Source organism: Rhincodon typus, chromosome 13 (assembly GCF_021869965.1).
Source record: "Rhincodon typus isolate 14 chromosome 13, sRhiTyp1.1, whole genome shotgun sequence".
In the NCBI taxonomy this organism is placed as follows: domain Eukaryota; kingdom Metazoa; phylum Chordata; class Chondrichthyes; order Orectolobiformes; family Rhincodontidae; genus Rhincodon; species Rhincodon typus.
The window spans coordinates 68654520-68671919 of NC_063344.1; the positions used below are offsets into that span (position 1 = coordinate 68654520).

Sequence of the window (17400 nt, forward strand, 5' to 3'; positions counted from 1 at the left end):
TGATGCTGCTTGGCCTGCTGTGTTCATCCAGCCCTGCACCTTGTTGTCTCGGATTCTCCAGCATCTGCAGTTCCCACTATCTGTGGGGAGGAATTGAGTTCATGTTGCATACTGACAAAAGAGCATTGACTCTGAAGCAATTTTGTTCCCTTTTTTTTGTGAGATCTTCTTGTGTTAATAGCTGCTGTTTACCTGCACAACACAAGTGATTACAGTGAGAACTACTTAATCTTGTTCGATTGTTGTCCATTGTTATTCTTCAGTTACTCATGGGGCAGAGAAGTATGTGGAACTCCTTCAAAGTCAAGGCTGCATTTATTTGATAACGTCGCTGCTAGGATGCACAGTGATCACGCATGCGCAGGAACACAGCTTTACAGTCAAACCCTTGTGGATTGAGTCTCAGAAATGAGTGGACATTGGTGGTGTGCTGTCATCGCTGCCATCTGTGCAGTGCACGTGTTGGTGGTCATCTTACCGTTGGCAACAAGTCCATCAGAGTAAACCATGGCACACTAGGCCATGACGAGTGCAGGAAACAGAAAGCTAGATGGACCAAAATAATGTATTTCCAATTCATTTGTTGATTTAATTCAACTTTCCTTGAACTGAAATAATGTGCTTTACTGTTTACATTCATTTCCATTTCGATCTCTTCACTAATATCTCTCTAATTGAATGCTACACTCTGATGAATGATGCAACACTGATATCCTCACCCAAACTATTGTCCTACTTGATTTATATTTTATAGGCCCACAACTGTTTTATTTCAATATTTGCTATCCATCCTTATGTGCATTTTTCCTACATATTTTTTCTTTCCATTCCTTATTATCTTGTCTGATTTTTAGTGCACTTTGTAATCATTCCAATTCTCACTCCTTTTTTTAAAAATCCATGGACTGGGCCCTCTTATCTTTTTCCCTATCCTGACAGAATCATTTATGGGTTTGTCATTTTGGAAGCTGCTGTGGGTCATGTACTGGTATGAACCTGGTCTTGCTCCTTTGCTATCTAAGTAAAATTGCTACCCAAGGTATGTACAGAGACTGACTCTGTATTCTGGTGAAGTGCGAGTTCTTGTGTAGTTATTAGCTGGTGCAGAATCCCTTTCCTCTTCACAGTCCTCCTTTTGTGCTGTACAACCTCAAGATGAGACTAAATCCAGTTTTTGTGTATTCACAATGCTTTTGGTTTCTTGGCCTTCTGCCCACACTGTACCAAATGTATTTTTTTCTGGCTTGTTGTCCTCTAGTGTGACAGCTGCTTAATGTAAATGCTACTGAACGTTTAAATGATCTGTGCGTGCAGGAAGCAATTCCTAGTATAAATGGGCTATTAAAGCCATCTGGAGAATGTATTTGAGTATCTAGCTGGGGGAGAAGACATTGGAACTAATCAAAAGTGCACGTGTTTTGTGATTTTAAAAAAAGGACACTTTACCTTCATTATTCTGTTTCTTAAAAAGAAGTTCTCTGTAGTGGAAACAAATGAACATAACCCTCTTGCCAAATACTACTAATTAAAGGGCAGTAAATTCTGACTTTTAACTGTAAGCCTGGTTTTTAAAAAGCATCAAAGATGCTGTTCTCAGGGAGCTGCTGCTGGTCAATTTTCACATGAATATGGAAATTAATCAAAGACTTTGGGGATATTTGGCAGGGGTTGGTGTATGGAGTGGAGTGGTTTGATCCCTGCAACCAGTGGTTATTGGATTACTGGTAATTTGTGTGGCCATTTTCTGAAGTGGGTAGGCCTTTAATTAAATGGGGTGGCTCTCTTTCTAAGAATACATAGTGTGGTTTTATATTTAGAAATCTGTACCCACGACTTTTCTCCAATTGGACAATGGCATAATTTTAGTAATAAAACAAAAATGGCTGAAGAAACTCGGGCCTGGCAACATCTGCAGGGAGAAAAACTGATTTAATATTTTGAGTCTGATACGTCTGTTTTTCAGAACTTCCTTGCGTGCAGGGTCGGGGATGGAAATCATGGGTCCCAGTGTTGCTGCTGGCCCTGAATATCGGGCCCTGATATACTCTACTGTCCCAGGCCCTACGCCATGCGCAAGCAAGTTTCTAGAAACCAAGTACATTTGGCTCCATTTTGTCAGTCTTTGGTGGACATGGGCAACAATTAATGGGAGCTGGAGTTCAAGGTGTAATTACATACACCACAAAAAGATTGTTCATTTTATGAAATATAGATTACTGGCAAATAACTTCTCATCTGGGCAGAACCCTCCTCTTTCTGCAGAGGTTGAGTCCCAAATATTAATGAACCTGATAAACATTGGCTTCGTGTAAGTATGTGTCCTTAACTGAGGAGTTTTTTCTTTGAAGATCTGCTTTGAATTTTAGCCTTTTCAGTTTTTTTTAAACTGGGCTAAGAGAAATCCTAGAATGACTGGTGGAGTGCTCTCAGATTAAATTTATGAATGAAATCTATTGGGACTATGTCTGCTTATATTCCATTTTTGGCAGTGTTAACATTCAAAAAATGTGAACTGTTTAATGTTGTTACAGCCCTGCTAAAGTAAAAGCAACAAAATAAGTATTAAAATGAAAGTGTGATGGGCAAAAGTCCTAGTTCCAATTTACTGTTGCAAATTCAGGTTTATAGAATCAACTTCTTAGAACAGTCTGGCTCCTTGCTTGTCAGGAGCTATACCATATTCTGAGGATTGGCTTTACTAATTCATGCTTCAATTTGGATTTGACATCGTTTCATGCTAAACTGTTAACTTTCTTTGAAACGCAGCCAGTCAATGCAATTTATCTACAGACTAAAACAACCAATATATTTACTTGTGTTTGAGCAGTGTTTTTGTACACTTGGATCGAATTGAATAGTTATTTAAGAATGCATGTATTTTGACTCGCCGCTACATTGTAAGTCTGAACTGTAACACAAGTAGCGGGGAGCCATTTGTAGAGATTCTGGATATCCATTGAAGTGCCCTACCCCACTCCAGAATATAAAATTAAATATTGAAGCATTTATAAGGAGAGAAATGTTATACGACATTCCTTTGAAGTCTTCCCATTTTATTGCAGTTCTAATGTGCAATTCTGGAGACTTACAGTCCTTGGAGGTAGCCATCTTATGTGGTTAAGTTCAGCAACATCAAAGGAACAACTGAAATCTGATCACTGCCAACAAGGGAAAAAAAGTATTGTGGGCATCAAATGAGAAGCTATGATCCAGTTTTGATCCTGTGGTTTTGAATTCCCTTCTGATGCTTAGAGTCTAATGTGATGGCTGTGTAGTTATGTATGTACGTTGTAAAGAAGGCTAATTTGACTTTATAAAATGGACATCATCTTAGATAAATTGTTGGTATTAAAGAATTTGAAACATTGCTATAAAGGAGAGTAGCAGTTGAAGCTTTTTGTCTTGCATTCATGAGATCAGGATGCAGGAAGCAGATTTGAAACAAGACACTGTTTTATACAAAATAAGGAGGTGCTAATTGATTGCATCATAATTGGCAGGAACTGGAGCAAGAGCAGTTAACTGTTGATCGTAATTCTTAGACCAGGAATGTTGGTTGTGATTGCTCAGGGCATTGCCATGAGGATGCTTGGAGTTTGGCTGGATCCATGACACTTTTCTTTGTACATGCATTGCACCCTTTTCAAGTTTCATTTGCCTACATCAACCAACATCTTGATATTTAGCGTCTAACACTCTCAAATGCATCACCTCTGCCTGGTGATCTTAAATTGGTTTGTGATGTAGCTCTTCGCACGAGATTATTTAGTAAACTATTTCCAATAGCATAATCACACCAGATGGTGGGTGTACTTTTCTGAGGCTTGTAAATGTAGGCTGTTGAGTGCAAGTAGCCTGCTGCCAGCTGCAAATGGTGAATGGCATGTATTACTTGATACTGTCCTCTAGTCATCAGACATATGGCCTCCTGGCTTCACACTAGCACTGAAACTCCTATATCACATTACTCAACGGTGTGGTCGGCAAAACTGTCTCTTTAGCTTAGTGACAGTGTCTTGTTAGTGGGGAAACCATGTCTAGATTTTTTCCTGTTAACATATAGAATAGTTTTGTTGTGTCCTACCTTAGTGTCAAGCTTACTCAGTGATCAGATGGATAGGTTCCTATGCACGCAGAAATCATTTATTAAATAAATTAGACTGTGCTAAGAGTTACATTATAAACCAATTGAAGATCATTAACTGGGCCCATAATAAATTGCATTTGTGCATATTAGAAAGTTACGTATAGGAGTACTCAACCCTGATTTATGTGAGCAAAAGGAATTTGTATATACATTGCATCTTTTTTGAAGAAGGGTTCCTTGATCCAGCCAAACTTTGCATCCCCATGGTATGCTGTGACCAGTCAAAATCTATGTGCTTGGTCTGAGAATTAAGATTGATGTTAATTGTTAACTGTTCTTGACACACATTCCTGTTAATTATGGCCCAATCAGTTATCACCACCTTAGACCATAAAACAGAGGAGCAGAAGTTGGCCATTCAGCCCGTCATTTCTACTTCATCATACAGCGAGATCATGGCTGATCTGATAATCCTCACCTCCACTTTCTTAATCCCTTAAAAATCTATCTCAGGCTTGAATAGACTTAATAACCTAGCCTTGACAGCCCTCTGTGGTAAAGAATTCCACAGAATCACTACTCTCTGAGAGAAGAATTCCTTCTCATCTCTGTCTTAAATGTGTGACACTTTCGCTCCTTCCTTCTGCTCAGTCCAATGATCGGAGGCAACCTCCAACTATTCAGCTGCATAAGTTATCACAACTGCTGAATTCTAACTCCAAATTTCCAACTCCTTTTCCTTAGAAAGAGAAGTTCTCGAGCAAGCCGGTTGGCAATATTAAACACATTTTACTTTCATCTTTCAAAGTACCTTTTATCTGCATCCATGTTTAAAGTTTGTATTTTTAACTAATACCTTCATTGCTTTGTACTTAGTAACTTTCATCAATAGTTATGTAATAAACTAATCTTTATCTTGCCTAAGACTGAAGAGTTGCTGCTGGTTATTTTTAAATTGGAACACTTTGAAAGGCTAAAAAGGAGCTGAGTGAACTATTCATATTCACAGTTCATGGAGCACACCGGTCACACTGGTGTCATTGTGGCACTAGACTTCTGTAAAATGGCTTAAGTGAGGTCCTGGAGGGCTTATGCCTGTCAGACTTTTACTCAGGTATCCGAGAAAGGGAGATGCTAAGAGGGGTATGCGATTCAACATTACTTGTTGGGGTCAACAGCAAAACCAAAGAATTGTAGCACTCTCCAATCACTGCTTATCAGGTGGAGGCTGCAATGCTGTACTTTTAAGTGATTTACAAGTGGCACTTAGTAGCTGATGAGACACAGTATCGATCTCACTGAGTGTTCTTGCAAAAGTTATAATGTTGAAGGAGGAATTGTAAAAGTGGTAATCTGTCATGGCAACTGACTTGATTTGAGACAGAATTGTGTAGAAGTATTGAGTTTCTGTGTTAACCTGCTGGAGATTACCCTGTAACAGCTTAGATCTGAGAAATATCCCTCACCAAAGGTCTCAAATGTGCTGTTGCCTTGCAGATCTATGCCCAGCTTGGCTATGCTGCAACTCGGACTCTTTCCGTGAATCCTTGAATCAGGTTAAGACCCTGTTGTAGTACTGAAATGGCTCCTGTCAAATTTACAAATGACATTGCAAGTGAAAATAACCTAATAAATTATTGTTTTTCTGCATTCTTGACCCAGCTGTCCTCTTTTATTACAATTAAACCCCCAATCTTCCTCCAGTGCCTTGCCTCAGTAACCCAGCTGGATAGAACTGCACTAATCTGATTTCACTCTTATTAAATCAGCCAAAGAACCATCTACAATAGCTCCTTCTCTTGCTCCCATTCTGTTATTGTTATAGATTCCCACAGATCTATCCTTGCCCCATCCCCATTCTCATTTTGCATGCTATCTCATGATAATGTAATCTGGAAGCACAACATGGAATTTCTCATGAATGCTGATGACACCAGCTTTACTTCATGACCAGCACCTTGGATGTTTCCACTGTCTGTAGTTTGTTTTACTGCTTGTCCAACTCCCCATATTAGATGAGTAGAAATGCCCTCCAACCAATAATTGGGAAGACTGAAGCTATTGTTTTTGCTCCCTGTCACAATCTGTGATCCTAAGTACTGACCCATCCCTGACTGTGGCAACTGTCTGTAGCTGAGCCAGATTAATCACCATTTTGGTGTCAAATTTGATCCTGATCAGAATTTGGAGTCTATATCCTCTTCAGGACCACCTGCTTCTACCTTTGTGATATTGCTAGTCTCTACCCCTGTGTCAATTCATTTGTGGCTGAAGTCCTAACTCATACTTTTGTTTCATCTAGACTTGAGTAAAGGTCCCTTTAGCCAGCTTCTGTTCCAGTCTGCCTAATCTTACCCGGGACTATGCTGTCTGTATCAAGTCATGTTCAGTCACCACCCCCGTGTTAGCGGGCTCCAGGTCCGGCGATATTTTTGAAAACCTCACCTCTTTTGTTTCCATGCCCTCCATACCTTTCTCTCCTGGTGTCTCCTAACCTCCTGCAGCTGTCTTGGGGTTCAGTATCAAATTTTGTTTGAAAGCATTCTTTTGAAATGCCTGGGGAAGTTTCACTGTATTTTAAAAAATGCTGTCAAAGTGCAAGTTGATGGTGATGGTTCTTATTTTTGCTATGTCTGTAATTCCCCTTCCACAGCAAAAAGCCTATGGCCAGGCTCTGATGGATGAAATCTGCCACCGTCTCAACCTTGTCGAGAGTGATTACTTTGGGCTGGAATTTCGCAACAGCCGGGGAAATGAGGTATGTGGTTCTGTTGCACAGTTCTGTGCTCTAATGACAACAGTCCAAATCTCAAAGCAGCAGATGCATTGTCTCTGCAGCTGTGCATAAAATGGGAAAATTATTCGGCCAAGTGGGGTTACACTGACTGTGAGCAAGACTCCTTTCCCCAAGTACATAATCTGTGGCTAATGCACTATCACCTGAGTGCACAGACCTGTATATAGAATCTCGTCACCAGAGTGTGCAGTATTTAAGAACTGGCGTTGATTTTGTTTGCTGGGCATTTTGCTTGATTGTTGGCCTTGAGTTTTGTGGATGCAATAACAGATCATTGCAATTATGTGCTTGCCAAATATACCTCTTTGTCTTTCTTTGTTTTGTCTCTCCTCACCTGCGTAATCCCTTTCCCTTCTGATAGACACTGAAGAATCACCGAGCAGTTTTAAGTCCTTTTGATAGAGTGAAGCTGGACATGGTAATGGAGATGAGTTTAAACAGTAGATTATTGTTTATTTAAACATTTCCAATTGAATATTCTTGGTTGAAAATGAATTCTGATCAGATTTACTGGCTTTCACCTCACCTCTAAAGCCATGTTTTACCAAAGGAAAGATAGGGGACAAGTTGAGTTTATGTTTAAAATGAGACCTGCAGCCTTGCATTTATGCCATGTCTTTAGAATAGAAACAAAGTGCATTACAGGACTGTGATCAAATAAAATTTGACAGTAAGCTCCGTAAGGAGTGAGTGGTTAGATAAAATACATTTGAGCCAAAGAAATAGAGCTTTACTCTAGAAGAAGAGGGTGCAATAATGTAGGGAGGGAATTCATTTTGAGAGGTCCAGGTAGCTGTACATTACTGTTTGTGAAAGTTTTAGTTAGAGATAGGGTCATTCATCACTTGGAAATTCTTTGTCTGAGCTTTATTTTGAATTTTTTTTTTCAAAATTGGCCAATGGTTGTTTTTTCCCCTTTCCCAGGAGATTGTGTGACTGCGCTCAATGGGCTGATGGCGTGTGGAAGTTACACCGTGTCAAGGGACCAGCATCAGTTCTTTTCGTATGCCAGGGCAAAACTTTGACCAAATAACCAACTAGATGAAACAAGATAATATTCCTGTTAGATAGAACAGTTCAAACTCAGCCACATCTATAAAGAGCAAGTTATGTCTGATCAATTGTAATGGTTCTTTTGAGGAAAGAGTAACTGATGAAGGATATTAATTGAATGTTCCGTGCCTGGCCTTTATAAAGGTGTTTGAGTTGTGACCCGTGAGTTGATTTTGGTTTAAGTTAAGATACCCATTGTTGAAAGGAATGTTGGCAGCATGGATAGGGAGTTGGTTTAAAAAAAACAGGATAGAGTGTTTTGGCTGTTGGATACATTTTTGAGCTGGAAAAATGTAATGAGTGGGTTTCCCTGAGTTAATATTGCTCTCAGCATATATAAATCATCTTGACTTCTGCACAAGAGTCATGATGTCAAAATGTGCATACTGTTCAAAACCGGGCTGAGTGGTTCATCTGAAGGGTTTGGAATTGCTGAACCTAAGCTTTCGGCGGCAAAGTGCTTGCTGAAATATGAAGTGACATGTTTTTGGGAGGAAGGAGATGAAATATAAGCTATGTGATTAAACTTCAAAGTAAGTAGAGAAGCAGAGAGATTTGGAAGTTCAAATATATAAATCTTCAAGCAGGAGGGCAAGTTAACGAAAACATGCCTGTCCTAGCTTTTTAAAATAGGGTCTGGAGTTGAAAAGGACAGATCTAATGCACAATTTGATGAAATCATTGGCTTGGGCCATAGTTGAAATATTCTGTCCAGGTTTGTGGGGATGGTAGTGTGGAAGGTGGCCTTTCTTTCGGAACGTTGTCAAGTCTTTGGAATGAAGGTAGAATTCCATCATGGCTCTAGAGATAAGAGGCTGTCATAGTGCAAAGAAAGTGAAGCAATCTGGACTCTCTTTTCAGTACAATACAGAAGGGTAGATAACTGAAAGATGGAAAATGGCACTGCTGTTTGGTGTGCCAGTAACTTGGGGATAAATTTATGATTGTAAGAACTGGGGAAGAAATTGTTTTCCTTTTGTGAAGTATGTTTTTAGGCTATGGCACTGTTTTAGCAGAAACTGGTCAAAGTTTAATCTGCAATAACTTGTAAAGAGAAGGGGATGAGTCTTCAAAGAATACAAACATTTAAAGTATGTGGAGACACCCTGGTTGCTTTGTTCTGGGTCTTTTAGGGAGCCAGCCCAGGAGTGATATCCGGAATTGAGAAAAACCAGGGGGTGTGTCTAAAGCAGAAACTCGATAGGGGGCTGACATTTGATGAGAGATGTAGCCTTTTCCCCTGCTGCAAAATCTGAAGAATGTAACTTATTTTAGAATTTTGCATGGGACCTGCAGGATTTCCTCTCATCCACACTTTGCGTGCTCATTGGTAGCCCCCCTCTAATCTATCTAATGTCACCAAATGAAACTAGACAATAAAATATACTGCCAATCCTGGGAAATTGATATTGCTGTGGTGTCAGTCAGTGCATTTCCAATATTATGTTTAATGTTCCAATTTATTCCCTTTCTGAATAATGTGTAAATATTTATTTAACTGGCAGAAGTGATGACGCAAATAAATTAACTTCCTTCATTATGAAGTGGCTTGATTCCACGAGTTCCACAATTGCCATGTTTTTAAGATGATGAAGAAATGCCATCAGGCTGTTTGTGTTCATGCATCCGTGAAATGACACATTCATTGTCATTCCCTGTTCCAATGGAAGAGCTGTCAGTGTGAACTAATTAAACAAGGTAAAGGGATGAAAGCAAGCTCATGATGGATGAGCTCTCAGGGTATTTCTAAACTTAAGATCAGAAATGAGTGCCTGCAGCAAACTTGCAGTCTTGTTCAGCTAATGATGTTGGACAGTGTTTAGATTACAAATCCATTGAGGTTTTTTAAACTGTTGCTGCTGCAACGTGTGATGGGAGTGCACTGACCTGAGATCACCCTGTTCTGCATCCCTCCCAACCTGAAGTTTTACAAATGTGGAAGAAGTACAGTCCTGCAGCTTGGGTTTTAAAAATATTGTCTAGCTGAGCCAAACTTCCGAAGAGTAAGTAGTTGGAGAGTGCGAGGCTTTGTTTCCTGTTCTAGTAGATCTGCTCCTTGACTTGTCCATATGAAATGTCAAACATCCCTCAAGATGCAACCAGGGTAAATAACTTTCAGTACTTGGCTGCAACAGCTAGAAGATTGTAGAGTAAGCAATCCATGTAAATGTTCGTGCTGGATAGTTGGTATTGCTGTGGGCATTGTCTGATGAGAACAGACCCGAAGTGAGTGGTATAAGTTTCATGTCACTTTCTAAAGTCTTCTAATTTTATTTGACTTGGCTGATGCTAAAACAGGCGCAGTGTTCGTGAAATGGCCCTTCATCTGGCCAAGTTATTCACAATTGGTTAATAACTGATAAATGCATTGTAATTAACACTCCTATTCCATTACTCTGTGTGTTCTGTCAGTGGTATAGTTGTTTGACCTCTCCTTACCTTTACAAACAATCCTTGTGCTTATGCTTTTTAATATCTGTGATCACCTAAATAAGTGTTAGGTTTTCAAGAGTGTCAGTGCTGTTTGGTCTTTTGGTAGGACAGAACTTGAGTATTGCTGAAAAAGACCCATTTTGTCAAAGCTTTTCATGTTGCATTTGTAATTCATAAGGAACAACAACCTTCTTACAGTGTCTGAGGAGTGAATGCTGATTGGTTGGACACGAATGAAAGGGGTGTTTCCATGGAAAATGCACTGGTTAGGTTTAAGTTTAAACTAAGCACGTTGATTGCTCAACACAATGTTCAAAAATTGAGAGAATGGCTTTCATCTGTTTTGACTGGGAGCAAGTGCAACACATCTGCAAAGAGTAGGACTTGTATTAATAGATATGACTTCTAGTTGGCACAGTGGCACCACACTCTGAGCCCAGCAGACTGTTTTAGTTTGGTTGTCAGCATTGGTCTTAGCAGAGACAGGGTTATTTAACAAATGTTGTCCAATCACAGAATCACTTCTAATATTGGACACTGGTTTGGACTTTCCAACTATGGGCTGGTTGGCTATGGTCAGTACCTTGCTTGTTTTGAACAGTTGAAAGAAAATGATGGTTGATATGATCTGCTAGTCCTTGAAATGTAGACCCTATATACCTAGCATCCACAATTCTTTGCTTCAAAGTATCTTCAAATAACCTATGTTTTTAAGGATTTATATGTCCAGAAGATAAAGAATGGGAATTTCATATCCACCAGTATGCTTTAGTGTAATCCTTGTATTATCATGGTTAAACTGTAAATGTGTTTGACTGTCAATTGCTGATGACAAATACTTAGCTTTCTAAACATGCCCATTTCCTTTCCTAAACATCTGTTTATAGTGAGAGCGTAGTTTGTTTACGGATGTTGCAGATATTGAGATATTAACTGCTGTTTTGAAATTTCTTTGGCACAGAATAATTTGAACAGGGCACATTTGGTCAGAAGGAGAGGCCCTAAAATTATAATTTAAATTTTTATTTCTAGTTCTTGTTCACACACAGTAACATTAGATAAAGCTACTGCATCCTTGATGGAAAATGATTTAAATGGCCATTATCAAGATTTATCAATGAAGAACTACTGATGCTGGAGATCTGAAATAACCAAAAACAGAAATTACTGCAGAAACTCTGCAGGTCTGGCAGCAAATGTGAAGAGAAAGCAGGGTTAATGTTGTGGGTCCCATTTTGAAGAAAGGTCACTGGACTCGAAATGTTTACTCTATTTTCTCTTCTCAAATGCTGCCAGATCTTCTAAGTTTCTCCAGCAATTTCTGTTCGAGATATAGATGTTATTATCAGAGTTCGCTCCCCAACACGACTAATGGGCACTGTCCATTTTCATTTGGCTAATGGTCTCCTCTTGGGGTAGTAACCCCACCCCATGTGGGTTAGAGCTTTATCACCATGTATTATGCTAAGTTGACGATCTATACCTTTAGGATTATAAACGTTTTAATTAAATGTGATTTGTGTCAATAAAGGTTTAATTATTCCATTTATCAAGTATGGACTGACTGCTGACAGTTGGTGGGTAAAGGGTCTAATCTTTTTGTACAAATCCAATTTTGTTTGTAGATGACATTTAGCTGAAATCTACAATTTAAATTGTAAAGTTCCCAGCCTTCAACAAGATTTCCACTGTAGAACAATTGGACCTACTTAAATAAGCAGCTGAAACTGGTTCAGAAAGGCATTTTGTGTTAGAAACTTGGAAAATTTAGCCAATTTGGCATGACTTAGAATTGAGTGCAACTTAAAATAACATGCTGGAGCTGGGTGGTTATAGGGTTTGGAGAAGAAAGGAAAGAGGTACTTCTTAGCCTTTATAAATATGATAACAAAGTGTGGAGCTGGAGGAACACAGGAGGCCAGGCAGCATCAGAGGAACAGGAAAGCTGATGTTTCGGGTCAGGCCCTTTTTCTGAAGAAGGGTCCCGACCTGAAACGTCAGCTTTCCTGTTCCTCTGATGCTGCCTGGCCTGCTGTGTTCCTACAGCTCCACACTTTGTTATCTCTGACTCCAGCATCAGCAGTTCTTGCTATTTCACTTCTTAGCTTTTTGCTTCAAAATCTCTCCACCCCCAACCTCATCCCAAGACCAGCCCCACCCTTCATCCCCGCCTCCTTGACCTGTCTGTCTTCTCTCCCACTTATCCGCTCCTCCACCTCACTGACGAACCCCCACCCCTATTTCCTACCTACGCTCACCTCTACTGGTTTCATCCCCGCCTCCTTGACCTGTCCGTCTTCTCTCCCGCCTATCTGCTCCACTATCCACCTTTTATCACCTCCCCCCCACCCCCGTCTATTTATTCCAGAGCCCCCTTCCCTTTCCCTCCCCCATTTCTGAAGAAGGGTCTGGTGAGACAGGATTAATTAATGACCTTGAAGTTATGGCACTCCGAAGCAGCAGCAGCAGCAACCCTAATGTGATGGAATTTTCATTCAGTTTGAAGGGGAAAGGAGAGGGTCTGAAATCATTCTAAACTGAACGAAGGGAAATTATGAATGCATGAAAGCAGAGCAATCTAAAGTGGCAAATTACGGTAAAAGATAGGACAATAGAGTGGAACTGGCAGACATTTACGGGGATATTTCAGAATATATCAGTCTCGATATATTCCACCAAGTGAGATAAGTCGTAAAAATGGACTTGCCCTCTGTGTTTGAAGAAGTAATAAGACAGAGAGTACGGAAAGAGTCAGGAATCAAACTTCAGGCACAGCAGATAAAGGGACAATGAGAAGGGGCGGTGGCGGGCAACAAAGGGCTGGGGTGAGCACATGATACAACACCAGATAAATGAGCTTGTAGCGCAGATTGAAATTTGTGATAATATGGGTATCACAGAGACCTGGCTGCAAGAGAATCAAGGCTGGGAATTAAATATTCAAGATGTACATCGCATTGAAAGGACAGGCAAATGGGCATGGGGGCAGGGTTGCCTTGTTAATGAAATTAAATGAATAACAAGAAGTTATAGATTTGAAAGGCTTAGAATCTGTGTGGGTAGAGTTGAGGAACCGCAAAGGAGAAGTGGTACTGACTAAATTGCTGGAGTTGTAGGCTGATAAGTCCCTGGATCCTGACGGACTTCATTCTAGGGCCTTAAAAGAAGTGGCGAATGATATGTGATGCATTTATTTTCGTTTTGTAAAACTCCCTAGATTCAGGTACAGGCCCAATAGATTGGAAAATAGCAATTGTAACTGCTTTTATTCAGGAAGGGAGTGTGACAGAAAGCCGGTAACTACGGGCCAATTAGCTTAATATCTATCATAGGGAAAATGTTAGCTGCTATTAAAGAAGTTATAGCAGAGCTATAATAAATTCAAGGTAATCAGGCAGTCAGTGTGGATTTCGTGAGGGGAAAATCACGTGTGCCTAATCTATTGGAATTCCCATATTTTGTGAATAAAGGGGAAGCCATCAAAGGTTATTGTGGAAAATAAAAGTTCACGTTGTAGGGGATAGGATGCAGAAATGGATAGAAGATTGGCTGCCTGACTGCATAAATTGATATTTTTCAGGTTTGCAGGAAGTAACAAGTGGTGTGTCAAAGGGATCAGTACTAGGACTTCCATAATTCACAATTTATACAAATGACTTAATTGATGGGTTGAAAGGTATGGTTGCCAAATTTGGTGACACAGGCAGACAGCAAATTTAATTTGTGAAGAGGTGGTGAGAAGTCTACAAAAAAAGAGGCTAAGTGAAAGGCTAAAGTTCTGGCAAATGGAATATAATGTAAAATTGTCCATTTTGGCAGAAAGAATTTTTAAAAAGCGTGATATCTAAATGGTGAGAGCATGAAGCGCTCTGAGATACAGAGGATCTAGGTATCGTAACATGTGAATTGTAAAAAGCTAGTGTACTGATACAATGAGTAATTAGGGAAGCTAATAGTATGTTATACTTCAGCTTTACAAGGCACTGCTAGAGGTCCCACCTGGAGAACTGTGTACAGTATTGGTCACCTCATTTAAGGAAGGCTGTAAATGCTTTGTTAGCACTACAGGTTTGCATCTGAAACGTTTGGAGTGTATTACGAGGAAAAGCTAGACAGGGTAGGTTTGTATCTGCTGGAGTTTATATGCAACTTAATTGAAACATATAAGGTGCTGAGGGATCATTACAAGATGTGTGTAGAGTAGAGGCTTTATCTGGTCGGAATGTCTGGTAGGAAAATCTAGAACTAGGGGTCGCTGCTTAAAAGGAAGGGGTTTCCCATTGAAAACAAGATGAGAATTTTTTTCCTCTCAGATGGTCAAGAGTCTTTGGAATTCTCTTCCAGAAAAGCTGGTAGAAAGAGTTTTTAGTCTATTCGTATGGGAAAGTGGGTGGATTTTTTCTTGAGCAAGGGGGTGAAAAGTTATTGGAGGTCGGCGGGAATTCGGATTTGAGGTCACAGTCGATTAACCATGATCTCATCAAATGGCAGAGCAGCCTTGAAGGGCCAAATGGCCTACTCCACCTAAATTGTAGGTAGGCATGATTGGAAAGCTACTCATTTCAGACTGCTGATCAACAGAACCTACATTTGTAACATTGTGATATCTGTGCTGTTGGAGTTCTTTAAAAAAAAATCTGATAGAGGAATGGCTTGCTTTGACTGTAGATCTTATTTGTTTTTTAAATAATACAGCTTTTTGCAACCAAGCTGACCTGCATTTTTGTAACACTCTGGGAAGTGAGGGGAAGGACTCCGCTCCAACACATTCCACCCTCCACCTATAGACAGCCCACACAGCATGCTCCTCTTCCAACTTCCCTACACCTTTGTGCTGTCATTATCCCGAGAGTGCATCCTCTCATCCTGTCCAACCTTGAGCTTTTTGCTGTTGTCATCCTACTAACCCCCCAGACTACAATGTATCTCATGGGCCACCTTATTGTGATATCTCTGCTTTTCGCTCATCTTCCATGCTGTCACCCGCTCATTGTTCCTACACTGTACATCTTTTATCTATATGTATTAATGTTACCTAACAGGAGCAGCGTAGGAAATATCTTGGGAACTATATGTTGCACTCTCGGGACTCTGCGTTTCATCTGTGGGCACAGATTCATTTCTGGCATCATAATGCTGCTGATTTTGAGGTTTGCCCAGTCCAGACAAAGTGAAAAGGTGTCCATTGTGTTGGAACAGTTTCTACTGAAGCACAAATTGGCAGTCTGATTCCGAGATTTCAGCAGTGAATGCATTGGTTCGTGAAGTTCTTAGTTTTGGCGTTGCATTCATGTTTATCAAAAGTAGTTGTTCTGACTACTATTTTGCAAAGTTTTTTCATTGTATGTACAAGAAATTGAATTATTCTACCCGCACTAGCTTGTCAAAATGGGATGCAGTGAGATTTGCATAGTATTCAATGTCCAGGATTATCATTTGGTTGTTTCCACACAAACTGATTTGACTAGTGCAGTTGCCTTCTTTTCAAATGCTAAATGTAGCTCAGTAAAAAAACAAACTTCCTCTCCTGGAAAAGTAGGCTAGAGTGGTTATAACTGCCTGTTTAAAAAAAAAATCAGGCTGCATGGAAAAAGTGACTATTGGAAGCTAAGAAGGGGGAAGGGTGAGGGGTTTCTTGGGATAGCTTGAGTGTTTTTACAGCTGTGTGCTGAGAAGGGGTTGTGGTGACCAAGGAAGGGATCTTAACGTCTTCAGCTAATTATAGAGTAACATACTGAACAAAATTTTGAGGTTCCAGTTGTGCACACTAAGTCATTTTGCATGGAATATAAACATAAAACAAAATCAAATGCTGATTGCAGCTCTACCAGTTCTTGTATTCAGAATTGATTGAATCTACAAATCCTAAAACAGTGAATGTGGTGCACATTTTTAAGTATTATACTGAACTTCTGGTGTAATCTTTCAAAGAAGCAGGGGATTGAAGGTTAAGTAGACTGGGCTTATATTCCCTGAAGTTTAGAAGAATGAGAGTTGATCGCATTCAAACATACAAAATTCTTAGAGGAAACAATAGGAGAGATGCCTGAAGGATGTTTCTCATGTTTGGGGGTCGAGAGCCATGGGGGTTACAAAACCTTGGAATAAGGGGCATACCGCTTAGCATTGTGCTGGGGGTGGATTTCTTTGCTGAGGGCGATAGATGTTTGGAATTTTAAATAAAGACATTGAGACATAGGAGCAGAAGTAGGCAATTTGGCCCTTTGCATCTATCCCACAATTCATTGAGGTCATAGCTGATTTGATAATCCTCAACTCCAGTTTCTTGCTTTTTCCCCATAACACTTGATTTCTTCATTAAAAATTTGATTTGACCCAATTTTACAACCCTCTGGTAAAGAATTCCATAGATTGACTAACGTTTGAGAGAAGAAATTCCTGCTCGTCAGTCTTACCTAAGTGACCCTACTTTGAGATGATGCCACCTGGACCTAGACTCTTCCATAAGGGGACACAACCTCTCCCAATCTACCCTGTCAAGTCCCCTAAGAATCTTGTACGTTTCAATAAGGTTGCGGCTCAATCCTACTAATCTTCATTGGGTGCAAGCTCAAACTACTTGATCTGTCCTCATAAGGCAATCCTTCCACACCCAGGATCAACCTAGTGAACCTTCTCTGGGCTGTTTCCATTGCCTGTAATATCATTCCTTAGATAAGGGGATCAAAACTGTTCACTACATTACAGGTATGGTCTGACTTGTGCCTTGTGTTGTTATAGCAAAGCCTCCCTATTTTTGTACTCCATTCCCTTTGAAGTAAAGGCTAACATTCCACTTGTCTTCCCTATTAACCACTGAACTTGGATGCTAACATAGTGTAGTTTTTACGCAATGACTCATTGGTACAGAAGTAGGCCATTCAGCCCTTCAAACCTGTTCTGCCATTCAGTGAGATCATTGCTGATCTGTGGCCTAACTCCATTTAATACCTTTGCTTAACAGATAAAAATTCTCAAATTTAAAAGTAACACTTGATCTGGCATTAACCGCCATTTGTGGAAGAGAGTT

General features: G+C 40.0%; 1 protein-coding gene across 5 annotated transcripts in view; it reads left to right on the forward strand.

Annotated features, from left to right (window-relative positions):
* Nucleotides 1-17400, forward strand: part of farp2 (FERM, RhoGEF and pleckstrin domain protein 2) — a 162678-nt gene that overhangs the window by 44250 nt on the left and 101028 nt on the right. For 4 of the 5 annotated variants that reach the window (XM_048604214.1, XM_048604215.1, XM_048604217.1 and 1 more), the window contains exon 3: nucleotides 6741-6845. In XM_048604214.1, the coding sequence (XP_048460171.1) occupies nucleotides 6741-6845 (105 nt within the window). Of the gene's footprint in view, nucleotides 1-6738; nucleotides 6846-17400 lie in introns of those variants that run through there. The other variant, XM_048604218.1, reaches the window with a different exon arrangement.